Source organism: Chiroxiphia lanceolata, chromosome 6 (assembly GCF_009829145.1).
Source record: "Chiroxiphia lanceolata isolate bChiLan1 chromosome 6, bChiLan1.pri, whole genome shotgun sequence".
Lineage (NCBI taxonomy): Eukaryota > Metazoa > Chordata > Aves > Passeriformes > Pipridae > Chiroxiphia > Chiroxiphia lanceolata.
Window position 1 is genome coordinate 11,045,991 of NC_045642.1, and position 15,796 is coordinate 11,061,786.

Here is a 15,796-nt window from a genome sequence, read left to right on the forward strand (position 1 = left end):
TGATAAACACATACTATTCATAAATTGTTATTGGAAATTACACTGCTGTGAGACTTATTGAAAAAATGCCTTTTTTTAATCCAAACAGAATGTATTTGTACAACTTTCCTTGGCCTTTAGAAATGATAGTTACACGTTGGAATCTAGAATTAGCCAAGCAGAGAGAGAGAGAAATCTTACAGAAGAGAATGCTGAGAAGGAACTGGAAAACTTTAAAGCAGCCATTACGGTAAGAAAACAACAGGAATTCTTTTCCTGAACTGTAGTGTCCATGGAAGTGCACACACATTGGAAATATGCATGACTATTCTTTCTTACATGTACTGTAAATTCAGCCCCAAAACTTCATTTTCTGCTGCTCGAGCTCCTTACCATGAACTGCCTACCACTCGACAGGAGAGAGAGCATTTTCTGCCACAGTGGGCCACCATTGCTGGAAAGGCATAGGGGATGTTGCCCTACATCTGGCAATAAATACTATTCATTTGCTGGTCAGTTCTGAAATGGTCTGAAACCTGAGTCCTGACATTTGCAACTTGAAAGATGCAGATACAAGAAGGTGGTACAGGAAGGAAACAGCGAGGATTGCTTAGGGAATATATGCACCCTCAGGATCAGGTTTTGGGCCTGAATACACTTCCATTCCAGCTGTCCCTGATGGTCCTTTATAGCAGCAGTTTTCAGCCCTTCCTGCCAGCTTTCTCTGCATTTTCTAACTGAAATGACAAATATATCTCTGAGATGTATCAGCCTATGTGCTGCACATGTTTCTGTGCAGAAAAGGGAAGGGATGGTTAGATGCCATGCTGTTAAATGAAAGATGTAGATCCAGTTTGCACAAGGAGGTGCTGCCATTCTTATGAGAAATAGTGAGAAAAACATATATTTCTCCAATTTACTTTATCAAGTACATCATCAGGTAAGAAAGATACTATCAAAAAGATACTTACATCTTTTCATCTGTAATTTCAAATCTGCATTTCCAGATTAATTGTTTCTGGAAAACAAAAACCAAATGTTTTGAATGTTTTGCTGCTCTTCCCTCTGTTATCTATGTAAAGAGCAAGCAAAAGCAACCCATTAAATCTCAGGATTTTCAAACTGAAAAAATGTCTGTTAGGTTTGCCGTGTATTTCTCTTAAGAATCCCTAATTAGGCACCAAGGACCACGTTGCCAGCATGGGACAGATGTGATTAGCTTTTTCTTCCTCTGTGCAGTTCACACACTACAGTCTGGCTTTTACAAGCTTTTTTATGTAATTTATAACTGAGTGGAAACTGCCATTCCTATGAAAGCTTTTGTTCTATACAACGGAATAAACTAACAAGCAATTAAATTTAGTGATCATTTCTCTATAATCTCTATCATATTAGACCCAGACTTGTTCCAACCTCATTGAGAGGTTATCTTCATTTCTGTAGGGCAAGCGTACGTTATATGGCTCAATGACAGTTTTACCAGTCTTTCTGATTCTTTTAAACAATCTGATGATAATTGATGTTTGTTATTCAAAAACCTAACTTCCAGAGAAAGCTGATCTACATGAACTTCAATTTGTTCAAGAAAATAAGCAGGTTACAGCTGCCAAGGAAAAAAATGGAAAATCTGAAATTCTGTGCATGATTTTTCTCAGACAGATTCTTCCCTTATGCCTTCTTGGTTCTTGCAGTCAAATTTTGGTTGCAATTTATTATCAAAGTAGCTTCCATGATAAATAAGTGTAAAAAAATTTTTGTGGCTGCAATTGTTGTTGTTGTTGTTGTTGTTGTGCCAGATTCATCAATCTCTTGGCTGTGTTTCTACACCAAAGGTTCTCACTAGAAATGTGATTTCTGAAACAATTCTACTCAAAAGTTACCATGCATCATTCCCTTCTTTTGAGGTGAGGGAGAAAAAGAGGAGCAGCGGTTATTCTTTTCTCACATCTTTTCAACTCCTTGACTTACTCTTGCAGCAATGCAAGTGAGGGGTTGCAGAGAACTAGGGCACATTGCAGTTGGACAGAGGGAAAATGTGGGGACAGCAGCACAGTGATTAATTACTTAAAACAACCTCATTGCCAAAACTATTCCATCCTAAAAATGCTCCTTTAGAATATAGAAATCATGCAGCATGACGAAGTCTGCCTGTAAGACTGAAATAAATTGTATAGGGTTGTCTCATAACAAATTTCTCTGTGAACAGAAAATTTATTCAGTGAAGAGATATTCTCTAAGGCTTTGGCTAATAAAACATCTAAATGCATTCTTGCTTTTGGGAACCAATCCCAAGGAGTTTATATGCTTTGATGCTTTCCAGTGTTAATCTGTGCTGTCACAGTGACAATATTAATCCAGTGAATAGATGTGCCTATTGAGTGACAAAAAGAGGTTCAGAAATTGGAATTGCCATTTGATTTACAGGCTATGTTATTTTTTAAATTATTCTTTTACATCTGGAATTCTTGAGACTATAATGTCTCATGTTCCAAATGAAAGTGGAGTATCATGACACTGAAAGGAGATGCATGTCCTTCTTAACACTCTGTGCCCAGGGAATTAAAATGTTTGTGCTTCAGGAATGATTTTTTAAGTGCTAGTTCAAATAAACTTGTCATCTGTAAAGTGCACAGGCAGTGAGGCACAATTCATGACAAATTTCAGGAGGGAGAGTATTGCAAATGTGCTGAGCCCTCTTTAATTCCTGAAACAGCAGAGGCACTCTCTGGGTCATCTGTAGTGGTAGCACTGACACTCCTCTGGGGCCACTCTGTCCGTGGCTGGTTCTGCCTAGACATTTTTACCCCTTTCTGTGGCTCTGGCTGCTTCATTTGAAAACTAGAAGTGGCAAGACATGATGATAAATCTTATGTATTTCCCCTCCAGTCCTCAGCTCACCTGTGGCACCACTATGAGCACAGGGAAGCTTACCAGAAGCTGCTGGAGGACATCGCTGTCCTGCGGCGTTTGGCTGCCAGGCTGTCGAGTCGCGCCGAGATGGTCGGAGCCGTTCGCCAGGTAGGAACATCCTGGTGTTTAACCTGTATCCTGCCTGCACTTGTTCCCTCTCTCTCTTTTTCAGCCATAGCTAGAGGTTACACTTCGAGTTTTATTTCCCCTTTTGACAGATTAAAGACGTTTATTGCAGCGTCAGATAAGACACCATTTCAGTCTGGAAATAAGATTCAAACAGAAAAAGGTTCCCCATTAAGCTATTCAACATCTGGACAATAGGAACATGATTCTGAATGCATTATTCAGAACTGCAGCTGCATCACATGAAACTTACCTCAAATCAGTGCAGCACTAGAAAACTTTTCTGGGTCAAAAAGCTCATCTAGTTCAGTCACCTGCCTTTGGCAGTGGCTCAGTCAGACAACTATAAAGAGTATAAGAACAGAGCAAGTATAAATGAGAACACAGCAATATCCTCCCAGGTTCAAGACTGTTCCCTTTTAAGCAACCAGACTGATGCCAGTGACTAAGACCCTTGAGGGTTTGAAAACCAATGTAGCATGCCATATAACTAATCAGATGGGCACACAGGCAGGCTGTATAAATACATGTCAACATAAATTATGATACTCTGTGAAATATGTATGAATGCATGTGCCTTTGTCTTTTAACTAGCTTAGGAATTTTCAGTTGTGGAGGTACCAATATTTCTTAAAGAGCAGCTATTCCAGATTTAGCCCTGACAGGAAGCATAGATATAAAGGCAAATGATTTGTTGGAGGCATGTAGAGTTAAACTGGGTGTTTCTTTCTTTTCTTCCTTAGGAGAAACGCATGTCAAAGGCAACAGAAGTAATGATGCAGTATGTGGAAAATCTGAAAAGAACATATGAAAAGGATCATGCTGAACTAATGGAGTTCAAGAAACTTGCCAATCAGAATTCTAGCAGAAGCTATGGTGCATCTGGTAAAAAAAATAAAAAAATTAAGGGTTTGTCTTGCCTCTATACAAGGAGATGTTGGTGCTCTTAATGATTAAAAGTGAAGCACCATGAAGCCTATTCATGAAGTTCTGATGTACAGGAGTAGATTTAAAAAAGTTGTAGAAATAAGTTCAAATATTTCATGAACCATACTTGATGCTATAGTACAGTAATTTGAAATCACTTTCACTTACCAGATTCTGATGAGATTCAATGACATTTTCATTGGCCTCTTTCACATGCACATAGCCTGTGCAATTTTAATGCAGCTGCCTTTTAGGTGATGGATAATGGCAAAATTTCATTATTCAAAACTTTTTTTTTTTTGCAACCTTTTCTTTCCTGTGCTGGAAACTGAAATATGAGTATCTTATTTTGCAAGTATCTGTATGTGGAGGTAGATAGTGGCCTTTTGCCTGATATCAGTAAAGATACTAATGGTTTGATTTTTGCAATTATTTCAAATTTCTTCTGCAGGTGAAGCTGAGATCAGAACTGCATGACAGATAAATATGTGGTCACTACAGACCTCATATAAATATACTGTATCTGAGTTTGAAATACAAGCAAAGGCTCTATTTAAGGCTGTTTTTTATCTTTTTCTATGTAGAAGATGGAGTGCCTCGTTCATCTAGATCCATGTCTCTTACTGTTGGAAAGGTAATTCTACAATATTTTAAAAAATGAGCATTTAGGGTAGTGAAATGTCTTTTTCTACCTGTGCTCCAGAGAATGGCTTAGGTCCTGTGCTTTGTTCTGGTTCCTCAGTGAGGAAACTGAACATGAGATCAGAACTTACCATATGGTTCAGGATTCCATGACCACAACATTTTCATTATCTTAAGAATTCTATCATGGTCAGAGCACCTTAGGTGGGAGCAGTTATTTTGTAACTGGGGCTCATTTTTCAGTTAGCATCAAAGTGTCTTGTTTGATTTGACAAAGTATTCAGAGTGAGAGATCGTCTCAGATTGTTTTTGCTTGACCCATTAGTAGCTTCAACATGTCCAGTGTTTCATTTCTGCAAAAATTCCAAGTGTTGAAGATAAAGTTTATTACAAAACTTGCTAAAACAACCAGTGATTTGAGAGATATGAGTCCCAGTGAGGCCATTATTAAATTTGGTGGTCAGAGGCATTATACTCAGTCTACTGTTTATTTTCATATTTTTATTTGTTTAGGTTGTAGTTCCTTAGATTTAGTTTATTCCTGCCACCTCTGAGTGTTGGATATGAAGAATTAGAGCACAGAGCCTGATAAGGGCAACACTGGATTTCAGAATGTGAACCAGATAAGTTGAAACAGAGGTCCCAAAAAAAGATTAAATTTAAGAAAGGCAAGTCCAAGTAATAAAGAGGGGGGAGAAAAACCCAAAACATTAAAATGGTCTGCCTAAGATGGCTGAAGACTCCCCTGTGTAGTTTTGTGGCAGTAAATTAAATAAAATTGTCATTAATGAATAGGTACAGTTGGTTTAGTCTAGAACCAGGATCATGGAGTAGGTGACTCCTCCTATGTATTTACTAAATCTATATTTAACTCCTTTCCTGTAAAGTTGTCTAGACCAGAATTGTTTGGATTTGCACTGAAACAAAGCTGTTAGATGCTGTAAGTGTTTGATGTTTTTAGTCGTTTGGAAGCACAGATTTTACATAGATTTTATAGGTTGAAGCATTTAGCTACTTACCAAGTGACAGCAAAAACTTAAGTGATCTGTACTTGAGCTTGAATATATTGTGTACAGCTTGCAGGTCTTTGTCATATAAAGAATGCTCATGATCCTTGGGAAATGTAAAGCAATGTCACATGGTGGTATCTAACAACTCGAGGGTGGGGGAAAAGGGGATGTTCACAGGACATTCCTGTGGAAGGAGTGGGTGTTATTGGTTCTGTAAGTTATAATTAGTAGGTTTAGATGTAATCAGTATATCATAGTGGGTACAGGATATCAGAATGGGTACATGGCAAGATAAGAGTTTCATGTGCACCTTCACTATTTTCCAGTCATTGCGACACCAGCACCTTCCCCAGTATTGTTATATATCTGATTTATTCAAAGATAATAGCATATATAATAAGAGCTGACAGTATCAGCTCAGACCACATCTGTTGTGTGACTTACTCTACTGTGCTTTCAGTATGGAGGGAAAAGAGCAGCATCCCTGTACTACACTCATTTCACACTAAGCACTTGCCACAGCAAATCACACTAGAGGAATTTCTGGGGAAAACCACAGCCTAGTATCCATTTATCTTAATTTTGTTCCCAACTCTCCTTTTCCCCAAGAGACATTAACCTACATCTTTTCCACACCTGTTAACCTACAGAATTGTTCTTCAGTCTGTCTTGCTGTGTGATAGAAAAAAAACATAAATTGTTGTTCCTCACAGAATATGCCCCGGAGGAGAGTCAGTGTTGCAGTTGTTCCTAAGTTTAACTCCTTGAACATTCCTGGTCAGTCACCAACAGCTTCACCTATACCTTCAATGCCATCCCTGGTAAGTAAACCCCATATTTTAAAGGTACTATTTTTTGTCTAAATTACTTTTACATACGGCCAAGCCACAGTTACTAAAAAATGGAAGCCCTTTTATTGGTTTAACTTGTTTTGACTCCATCCTAGTGAAGGGGGTGGACAGAGGTGATTCCTATTTGGAAGGGACATGTGCCTTTGGAATCTACCTCCTTAAATGATCACTTTAGAAACTGCTCAGCAGGGAGGGCTGGTGATTCAGAGGCATTGCACATTAGTGAGGGAATTTACCTTTTCATCTCTAGTAACATACAGGAAAGAAGTTGTGAAAATAGATGTCCAGTGTAGGAGAGGAGTTTTAACTAGAAACCACGGAACACTAAACAGAAACACGTGTAATCAATGTACAGAAATGTATGTGGTACAAATTTAGAAGTTCTGTGATGATCTGGGATTAGTGAAGTCATCAGCCTCTGTGTTGGCTGTTTATTTATAAAACTTTAATAAATCAAATGATAATCTAATCTGAACATAATGAATCCATATAAATGCTTTGGAGGAAAACTGCAAGGCATCCTAACTGTTCAGAGATGAGCTATGATGGGACATAACCTGAAAGTTATGCAGTTAAAAATGTTAAAAATGTAGGTTTATTTAAATGAGGGTGTTTGCTGAGAAGCTAAGTCCGTTTTAGTTTTAAGAAAAGCATCTGTTTGTGCAATTTACTTATTATGTCCTCAGAGTCAATTGTTTCAGGAACTAAGTGTGTTTGTTTGCCATGGTTTATTATGATTTGGTTTTGTTTAAAATTTCTGTTAGAAAACTCAGCTATTAATGTTCTTCAGATAATAGGAGAGATAAAATAAAGTAATTATACTGTTCAGTGATCAATGTATTTTGGAGAAAATTCTTAGTGTGCAAGTCCCCTGTTTACTGTGGTAAATTTGGAAGCTCCACATTAAAGATACTTTGCTCGTGAGTGTGGGAAAAAAACCTAAGCAGCACATTGACTTTGTAATTTTATTGAACACTCATTTGAAATTTATTAATGGATATAACATTTGTTGCTGTGTTTTACTTACAGTCTGAATCACCTAGTAATGGAAGGAGCAGCCTAACATCTAGTCCTGCTCTACCAGCACTTCTAGAAAAGTGAGTTGTCTAGGTCATCTTCTTACCTATTAAATCCTAGTATGAAATGATAATTGGATCATTTCTGTCGTTCCTAAACCAAGACATGAGGTATTGAAATCAGTGACACAACGTCAGCTTAGGTTGATTCATGATCTGGTAACTGTATTTTATCATGTCACCATCATATTTTTCTTTTCATGGTCAAGTTTACAAGCAGCATCTCAGAACTAAACTGAGCTTATAATCATTATTTGTTTAAAGTCCAAGTGAAAATAATGTCTCCTGTTAATATGACTTCTTTCTTAAGAGAAAATCCATCACCCACAGATGGTGTCAATTTTAGTGCCCAAAAAATAAGGCCTACAAAACAGGCTGGATTCTAGAAGTTGAAATCGGTTCCACTGTTGAGTTTATTAAACCTGGACTTTGATAGATTTGCTGTTATGTCTCAATCACTTAAACTCCTTGTCCCAGATCAAATATATAAAGATAGGAGAAGACTGCAGGAAGAGAGCAATATAAAATGGCTTAACTTTAGGCTAAATGCTCAAAGCTTTTGCTTAAGAAAAGTTTTAGTGACTAAAGAATGTATGTGTTTGTGGTTTTTTTCACCTGTACATCAGTTCAGCATATAAAGTCAGCAGAGGGGAGTACCTAAAAGGCAAATAAAACCAATGTTTTATTAAATTGCTATTTGATATTATTTCTATTACTTTCCCCTTATGTAGCTGGTTACAATATCTAAGATGATTTTTAGAAAATTGATGGAAATGTTTTCAAGAATAGCAAGTAAATCCCATGGATGAGCCAGGAAACAAATGTAGGGGGTTTTTTTTAATTTTTTTTTAAACAAGAAGCAAAGTGCAAGTCATATTACCTTAGAAACATAGTAATTACTGTTCTTAAATTACAACATCTTGAAACTAATATTTTTCTTGATGTTTAGTTTTTCTTTTGAAAGACATTTCATTTCTCTAATGTACATTAAAAAAGACAAATCACGAGTCACAAAACTGTAGTCTGCTCCAAATACAAAACATTTCAGTGGCATTATTTTCTATTTGTCTTTTCTTTTGTCTTGGCAGTGGAAAGTCTAATGGAGAGCCTGACTGTGAAACCTCTACTTCTGTGCTGTCACAGAGTGGGTTGGAGGAGATCAGCCCTGAAACTAAAGCCAAGATAGAAGAGGAAGCATATAACAAAGGGTGGGAATATTTTATGTGAATTGGATCTGTAAATATGTGCTACCAGTTTAGTGCATATGTTTTTAAAATTTATTTTTAAATGCAATGTTAAATGAGTGACATATTTGAAAGGTGCTCCTAGAAGATAGTAGTAATTGGAACAATGTGGAAAACAACGTGAGTGATCTTCACTCATTGTATTTGCATGGTACCTGTTGATTTTCATCCTTTATTAATGAAAGGCAAACTGTGGGAGAGCAGTTATATCAGAGATTCTGAGTTGGGTGGGTGTTCTTATGTCAATAGTGCTCAGCTCCATGACAGGATAATCCAAAAACAGCCTTATGAAATGTTTATTCTGAAAAGGCTACACGGAAATGAGTAAAGAGTAAGTATCAACCATTGCAGTAGTCATGTTGTTTGTATCACAAAGTGCTTTACACAGCATGTTTTGGGGCAATTATCAACTTTGGGATCTGTTTCTGGATGCCAAGCAAAGAACTCTGCACTAGGATTTAGAGTGAGACAAAAATTTTGATCCCCTCCTGCAGAATCCAGCATGACATCTATCTTCAGCATTGATTCATTCTCCAGGAGAAAAGAAATACCTGGAGGGTGTTCAAAAATATTGAAAAATAATAGAGAAATATTTACCAATTCCTTTACAATAGAAAAAAGTTTTTTTTTGTTGAGGACTATAACCTCTTTTTCTCGTTCAAGATCATAAATTTTGTATCAGCCCTTATATAATCCTCTATTAAGGCTGTCTGTGTACTGTACTCACAGTCTTCAGCTAATTTTTACTCTTGTCTAAGTGCTGCAACACTGCTACTTCTGTTTTATTGCATGTATCAAAGCATAAAATTAATTTTTCATTAAATAAAATCAGGCTTATACAGCATGCTAGACTAAGAAATAAATGTTTTGTGTATTGAAGCTATCAGGAAGGCTTGAAGAAAACCAAAGAACTTCAAGAACTGAAGGAAGAAGATGAAGAGATACCCAAAGAAAGTCATGATGAACATGAAGAAAGTGAAAATGAAGATGAGATTAAAAACCTGAAAAGCAGGTGAGACAGTGGGGTAATATGTCCATACAAGAGGGGCCGCTCTGTTCTATTTGTGGTACCCAACCAAGTGTTTTATACTATCACTTTGACATGTTTTCCTGCAGTCTAGAGAAGCATATTTCAAATAACAGTATTTTCACAGAAAGGCATGTTCCAAGACAATGGAGTTACAAAATGCAGGTTTTTATTTTACTGTTTCAGCTAAAATTGTATGTTGACATCAAGATGCTTCATCTTAATGGGGTTTGGTTCTGATTTGAGGTAAAAAATCATTCCAGAAAAGTTCTTTAGAGGCCAGAAGGTATCTCTCTGTAGACACGCATTGTCTCATGCAGGTTGTAATTCAGGAATCCGATGCCCAAATTTGTGCTGTATGTCATTCCCAAAGGGTCACCTACAAGCTGAATGCAGAGTAAGACAAGCTCCTCAGCTATGTTGGGCTTGTTCTGACCTGGACAGGCAGGTGCTGGCTGCTGCTGGGAGCTGAGTGGGTGCAGCAGGACAGCACCAGGCTGGAGTTCCTGCCTGTCACTGGAGTGACACGCTCATTGCACCCTTCTGTACCCAGTGCTCTCTGTCTGCACTGGGGACTTCTGAATCATCTGCTCCATGTCTTCCCTGAGGAATTTGGTGCTCAGCTGGAAAAGACACCTGAAATGTTCCATTTTTCTTACAGTTTGTTATTGAGTCCCCTCAGTGGCTCTGCCACCCAATTCAATACATCTGCCGCTTCCTGCATTCGAAAAGCAATGGGTCTTTTGAGTTAGAGGCAAATGGAATGCTGGCCAAAGGAAGTAGCATGTCCAATCCCAAGCTAAGGCAGGGAACCTTACTTGACCAGGAAGAATTCGTTTCCATTCCCTAAGCATTGTGGTTATAAACATTTGTTGATTTGAGACTTCAGCCATATTCAGGGGGCAGCCATCTCGCTAGTCATGACACTCGCAGAAAGAAATGTTTATGACATGTTCTAATGTTTAATTTAGTTGATCAAGGTATGAACAGTGCAGGATTTTGCATCATATCAAGCTCTGAGACAGGTGGGAGAAATAGAAGTCAAGTTTACAGTCTTGCAAATATTACTCATATCATATCATGGAATAGTTTGAGTTGGAATATCTGAGTGTACAGCTCTCCTTAGAAGAACTTTGCAGTCTGTTTCTTCTTTGACAAGGTGTTTGTATTGGGAAAAAAAGATGGTGCACCATATATCTCTGAAACCTCTCAAACTGTAAAGCTTAAGATAATAAATTTGCGTATATAACAGTTTTCTTTTAATTTTACAGCAGACTTGAAGTCATCATTAACTATTTATATATACTGTACCCCAAACTGTGCAAACACTGGAACGTGGTCTGGCTTGTAGTGGCTGCAATCATCATTTTTGCTGTGGTGTTGGGAATCTACCACTCCTACAACTCCTGCGATGAGAAGTCCGAGGGAGCTGAAGGGAAGGCCAGCTGCTCTGCTGCCCACCAGTATTCCTGGTGGAACTCAGGATTTCGACATGAGCAACGCACTGAATAATAAAGGAACAACCACGTATTTCTGGTACCTGAGCAAGTTTGCATATTAGACCACTGTTGTTAAAGGTAGTGCTTAGTCACCCCTACGGCTGTCACACGTGAGCTGTCAGACAAGTGAGTTGCTCCACACCCCCAGGTCTGGGGATGCAGGGTGAACACATCTTGCCAAGATGAAAATCTGATGAATAATCCTGTCAGTCCTCTTGTTGTAACTGACTGATACAAATAAAGTAATGTGGAATCATGATAAGGTTGTGGCAGTAATGAGCAACCAGCAAAATGTTTAAAAGAATGATTTGCACAGGACACTGATGTTTTGAAGAAAATCATAAAACCTGCATTTGCAGTTAGTGCTTTACTTGGCATTTCCTGAATTTATTGTTGATTGTTAAAGTACTAATTGCATTTAAGTCCTTTGGGGTTTAAGAGTCTAATTAATTTCCTTATTCATGATTATTGGGTAGAATTAGAAGTTCTTCTATGGAAGAATCTAATTATATTATTAGACCAAATGCCTTGCTGATAGAGTAATTTTAAGAGGAATTATCTGTATGATTATTTAAATGGAATGCTAAATACATACATAAATGTGTTTTATGATATACTTTAAGAATGGGACCACCACTTTTTTTAAAATGGGATACTCAACAGAACCTAAAATGGGGTCTACGTGACATCATCAAATTAATACGGGAACTTCTGGTATATCAAAGAAACATGCTTTGCAGAAATTTCTGTATGACACTCAGAGCCAGGACTGGTTACAGCAAAAAGCAGTTGCTGTCTGGAAGGTTAGATGAGCTGCCCAAGCCCAAAATACAGCACTCTTGGACATGGGAATTCTTTATTAAAAAAGAAACAAAGAAAACAAAAACTCTTCAAACCTCAGTATACAGGTGTTCACATTTAGTGGACTCTGCCCTACTACTAATACTGGAGAAAGATATTCTTTGAGATCTGCAGCAGGAACACAGTTCTGCAACAGCCAGAACCCAACCAGTGCCTACGTGAATCAGGACAGAGAAGCAGTGAGGACTTAAGAAAGCTCACTGTGTGTTTTTAGGAGTTCGTTTTCAGAACCTGATGCCAGGTATCCAAATGATCTGATACACTTCCAAAGCTGAACTGCCAGGTCATGAGAGATTCATCTCTTGCAGTTCTGCCTATCTGGGAGTTGCGAGTTCTTACACAAGAATGTGAAAGCCTGAAATTCTTGGATAAGCAATTCCAAAATGGTGAAGCCATTATCTGTAAAAACCCCACCACCTAGAGCTGAGACCAAAATGTGTGTCACTGAGGGTGTACCTTATGTACCTGCTGAAAGTCACTTCTGACTGAAGGTGAATTGTGTCTTTCCTCAGCTATAGCCACAATATCAAAATCAGTGTGACACTTGATTGCACTCATATCTTGCATTCTTCTGGCATTTTCTGACTGAGAAGCAGGTCTGTTCACCAACTGAAGGATAAATGTGTTATGAAGTACTGTAATTTCAGTTCAGACACAGATAATACTGTCCTGTTTTCTTTTGGTGTAAACACTGAACCTCAAGCTAATTATCAAAGAAAACAGGTTCCTAACTCAGTCAGCAATTTAATTCACATGTCTGGCACTAGTAACAAATATCCTGCTAGTGAATTTTTGTTTGTTACATCTTTAGCCACGTGTTTCTTAGGAGACATTTATAAAAAAGAGAAAGAAATGAAAAATTAAAAAAAGCAGACCATAACCACTTTTTTTTTAGGGGCGGTGGGGAATGAGGGAGTCTATAAGCAGTTAGAAGGGAGGTTTTGTATTTTAAAATCTGTATTATTGAGGAATAGTGTGCCTAAGGAAGTTCAAAAAGGATAATGGGAAAGTGTCATTTGGTCTAAAATTGTAATTGGTAAAGAATAAGACAGAAGAAGGTTTCTTGCAAATTACTTGGAATCTGTTTGGTTCAGTTAGAATATCTGACTGTGAAGAACTACTGTGATATTTCACATACTTTCAGTATTTGAAGAAACTTGTCAGTTGTTCTTTGAATACTTCTTTATTCAGCTTCTTTAACTTAATATTCTTTACAAATAACATGCTTAATAAGGCATTAAAAATTGAAGGTAAATAGTTCTGAATATTCAGAATTCTCTATGCCAGAAATTATGGAGCATATTTGATTATGTGATTGTGGACATGGTGGGCTGCATTGAAGAAAAATAATTATCAGTGCCTATAATCGAATTAATTCACTTTTATTTGCATCTGCACTGATGTGGGCCCAACAGCTTATTTTAAGTACACATAGAAACTTATTGATATCAACAGGACTCTCAAACTGCTTAATGTTAAGCATGTTCTAAAGCTTTTTTGGTCAGTGGGTGAACTAGGTCTCCATCCTCCCTTGAAATTCAGCACACTGCCTTTTTGTGGAATTAGTGCACCAGGGCCAATTCCCATAAGTAGTTGTACTGATTTGAACTGAACTACTTGCATGTCTAAGGCAAGTGTAATTTTGCCACAAAGATTTTACTTGTTTTGGGGAATCTACTGAAGGAGGCAAGAGATTTTAATGAGGGTGCAAAAATGAAGACAAAGTTTATTTTTAAAAAAATTCTTCTTTTTATAACTACTTTGAGCAAACTGTCCACTAAAAATAACAAACCACGACGACTAACAGCACAGTAAATAGTTTTACTTATATTTTTCAGTTAGTTAATGAAAACACCTTTTTTAATAAGAATCTAGATTAAGCTCAAAAACTATTCTAAATGTCATTTTCTTTGTTGGATATTAGTTTGCTTTATCTGGAAAAAAAAACAACAACCTCTTCTGTGTTCAAAGATCACATCAGATAACAAGAAACAGAACTATTATTTATGCTATTAACACTGAAATAGTTTTCTTGAGGTGCAATATTTATTTTTCTGCTTTAACAAGACACATTTATTGTTTTTCCTGCACAGCACAAATGTTTCTAGTAAAAGGAATTTCAAAAGGGCACTATTTTTGTGTATCATATTTAAATTTGTAATATTGTAAGATTTTGCACAAGTGTGCTGGTATTGTACTGTATAGTATCACATACTTGAGTTTTGAAATAAAAGTATGGTTTCAAGTCCTCAATGTTGTTACCTTAAGGATTTGGGTTTTGCCTGTGCTCTGTCTGCACATTGATGGCTGTGTTCTCATAAAATACATCCTGCCTTGGCTACACTGCAGCGTGTTACCTGTATCAAGGATCTTGTTCTTAGTTTTCCAGTTCTTCAGGAAAATTATGTAGAAGAAGCAAGCAAACTCCTGTGTCAATAGAGAGAATGTTTGTGAGCAGGGTCGTGCCTGTCACACCATAGCAACCAGATGAGAGAGGAAGCTGAGATATCCTGGAGAGAGTTTAGCACCTGCTTCAGAGGGAGGCCACGTGTCACTGAGGAGGCCAAACATGGAGAGCCACAAGGGAAATCTGTAAGCAAAGGATTCTGAGCGAAAGGTTAGGATTCTTTATTTGCTTTGTGTCCTCGTAGACTTGGGAGGTTGGGGAAGGCTGGGCTTTGTGGAGAGCTGTCCAGTGGGCAGGAGGCAGTGCTCAGCTTCTGAATCTCTGATAGTCAGTGACAGGGAGAAAAACTCTGGGACAGCGACAACCTTGAAAGGAATTGCTGTAACCATGGAAAGACCCCGACATTTGTATTTTCTGCATAAATGTGTTTCCTCTCCTGTTGTTCAGGTTTCAAGGGTCCTTTAGAAATGATTGTAGAGAACAGTTACTTCTGTCCTCCCATATGAAAAGTTTTCTGTTTAGCAACCCTCATCAGCATTTTAAAACATGCTGGCATGAGAGGCTGGGAATTTTTCTTATAAGTTGCTACAAGTATTTAGGTCAAACACTAATTAATCATTCTGTATAAGTCTGCACTTTTTTTCACTGCACTAATTATGATGAAGACACAGAAAAAGGTTAAAGACCTTTTGTACTGTTACAGTCCAGATAAGTGATCTTCCACACAGTTTTAGAACAGCTGAAATACAAAAAGGAAGAAACCGACAAAAAAATAGTTATTTCTGTCTCATTTCATCACTCTAAAATTCTTTTCTCCCTCCTCTAATCTGTGTTTTGCTCTTACAAGACCGTGTGAAGCAGCTTATATTTTTGTTTGGTTTTGCAAAGGTGTTTATCTCATTTTTTCAGCTAAAAGTCCTACTAAAGATCAAGAGCATAGACTGAGTTGGACTAAAGGAACTTTGCCACAGTGAGTATAGTAGGCACAAAGTGTTAAAACTAGGCAGGACAATTAGCACACAGTTATAAAATGTCAGAAGCCCAGCTCTTGATTAGTTTTCATGGTAGGAAGTACTTTGCAGTTCAAGTTAAGCATGGAGATGGTAAGATTTTGTTTAATGTTCTCAGTGTTTTACAGCCACTGTCTACTTTTCTCCTCCCACATTGTAAATGCAAGTGAATCCACTTACAACCTGCTTCGAGTGAGAATTAAGTCTGATTACAGTATCTCACATTG

General features: G+C 37.6%; 1 protein-coding gene across 15 annotated transcripts in view; it reads left to right on the forward strand.

The window, feature by feature from the left end:
• Positions 1-11,550, forward strand: part of MRVI1 (murine retrovirus integration site 1 homolog) — a 101,844-nt gene extending 90,294 nt beyond the window's left edge. For 14 of the 15 annotated variants that reach the window (XM_032691489.1, XM_032691492.1, XM_032691495.1 and 11 more), the window contains 9 exons: positions 89-229; positions 2,866-2,997; positions 3,759-3,900; positions 4,527-4,576; positions 6,308-6,415; positions 7,475-7,542; positions 8,610-8,729; positions 9,646-9,777; positions 11,064-11,550. In XM_032691489.1, coding sequence (XP_032547380.1) covers positions 89-229; positions 2,866-2,997; positions 3,759-3,900; positions 4,527-4,576; positions 6,308-6,415; positions 7,475-7,542; positions 8,610-8,729; positions 9,646-9,777; positions 11,064-11,304 — 1,134 coding nt within the window. In that variant the 3' untranslated portion in view covers positions 11,305-11,550. The remainder of the gene's footprint in view (positions 1-88; positions 230-2,865; positions 2,998-3,758; positions 3,901-4,526; positions 4,577-6,307; positions 6,416-7,474; positions 7,543-8,609; positions 8,730-9,645; positions 9,778-11,063) is intronic. The other variant, XM_032691501.1, reaches the window with a different exon arrangement.
• The last annotated feature ends 4,246 nt before the right edge of the window (positions 11,551-15,796 follow it).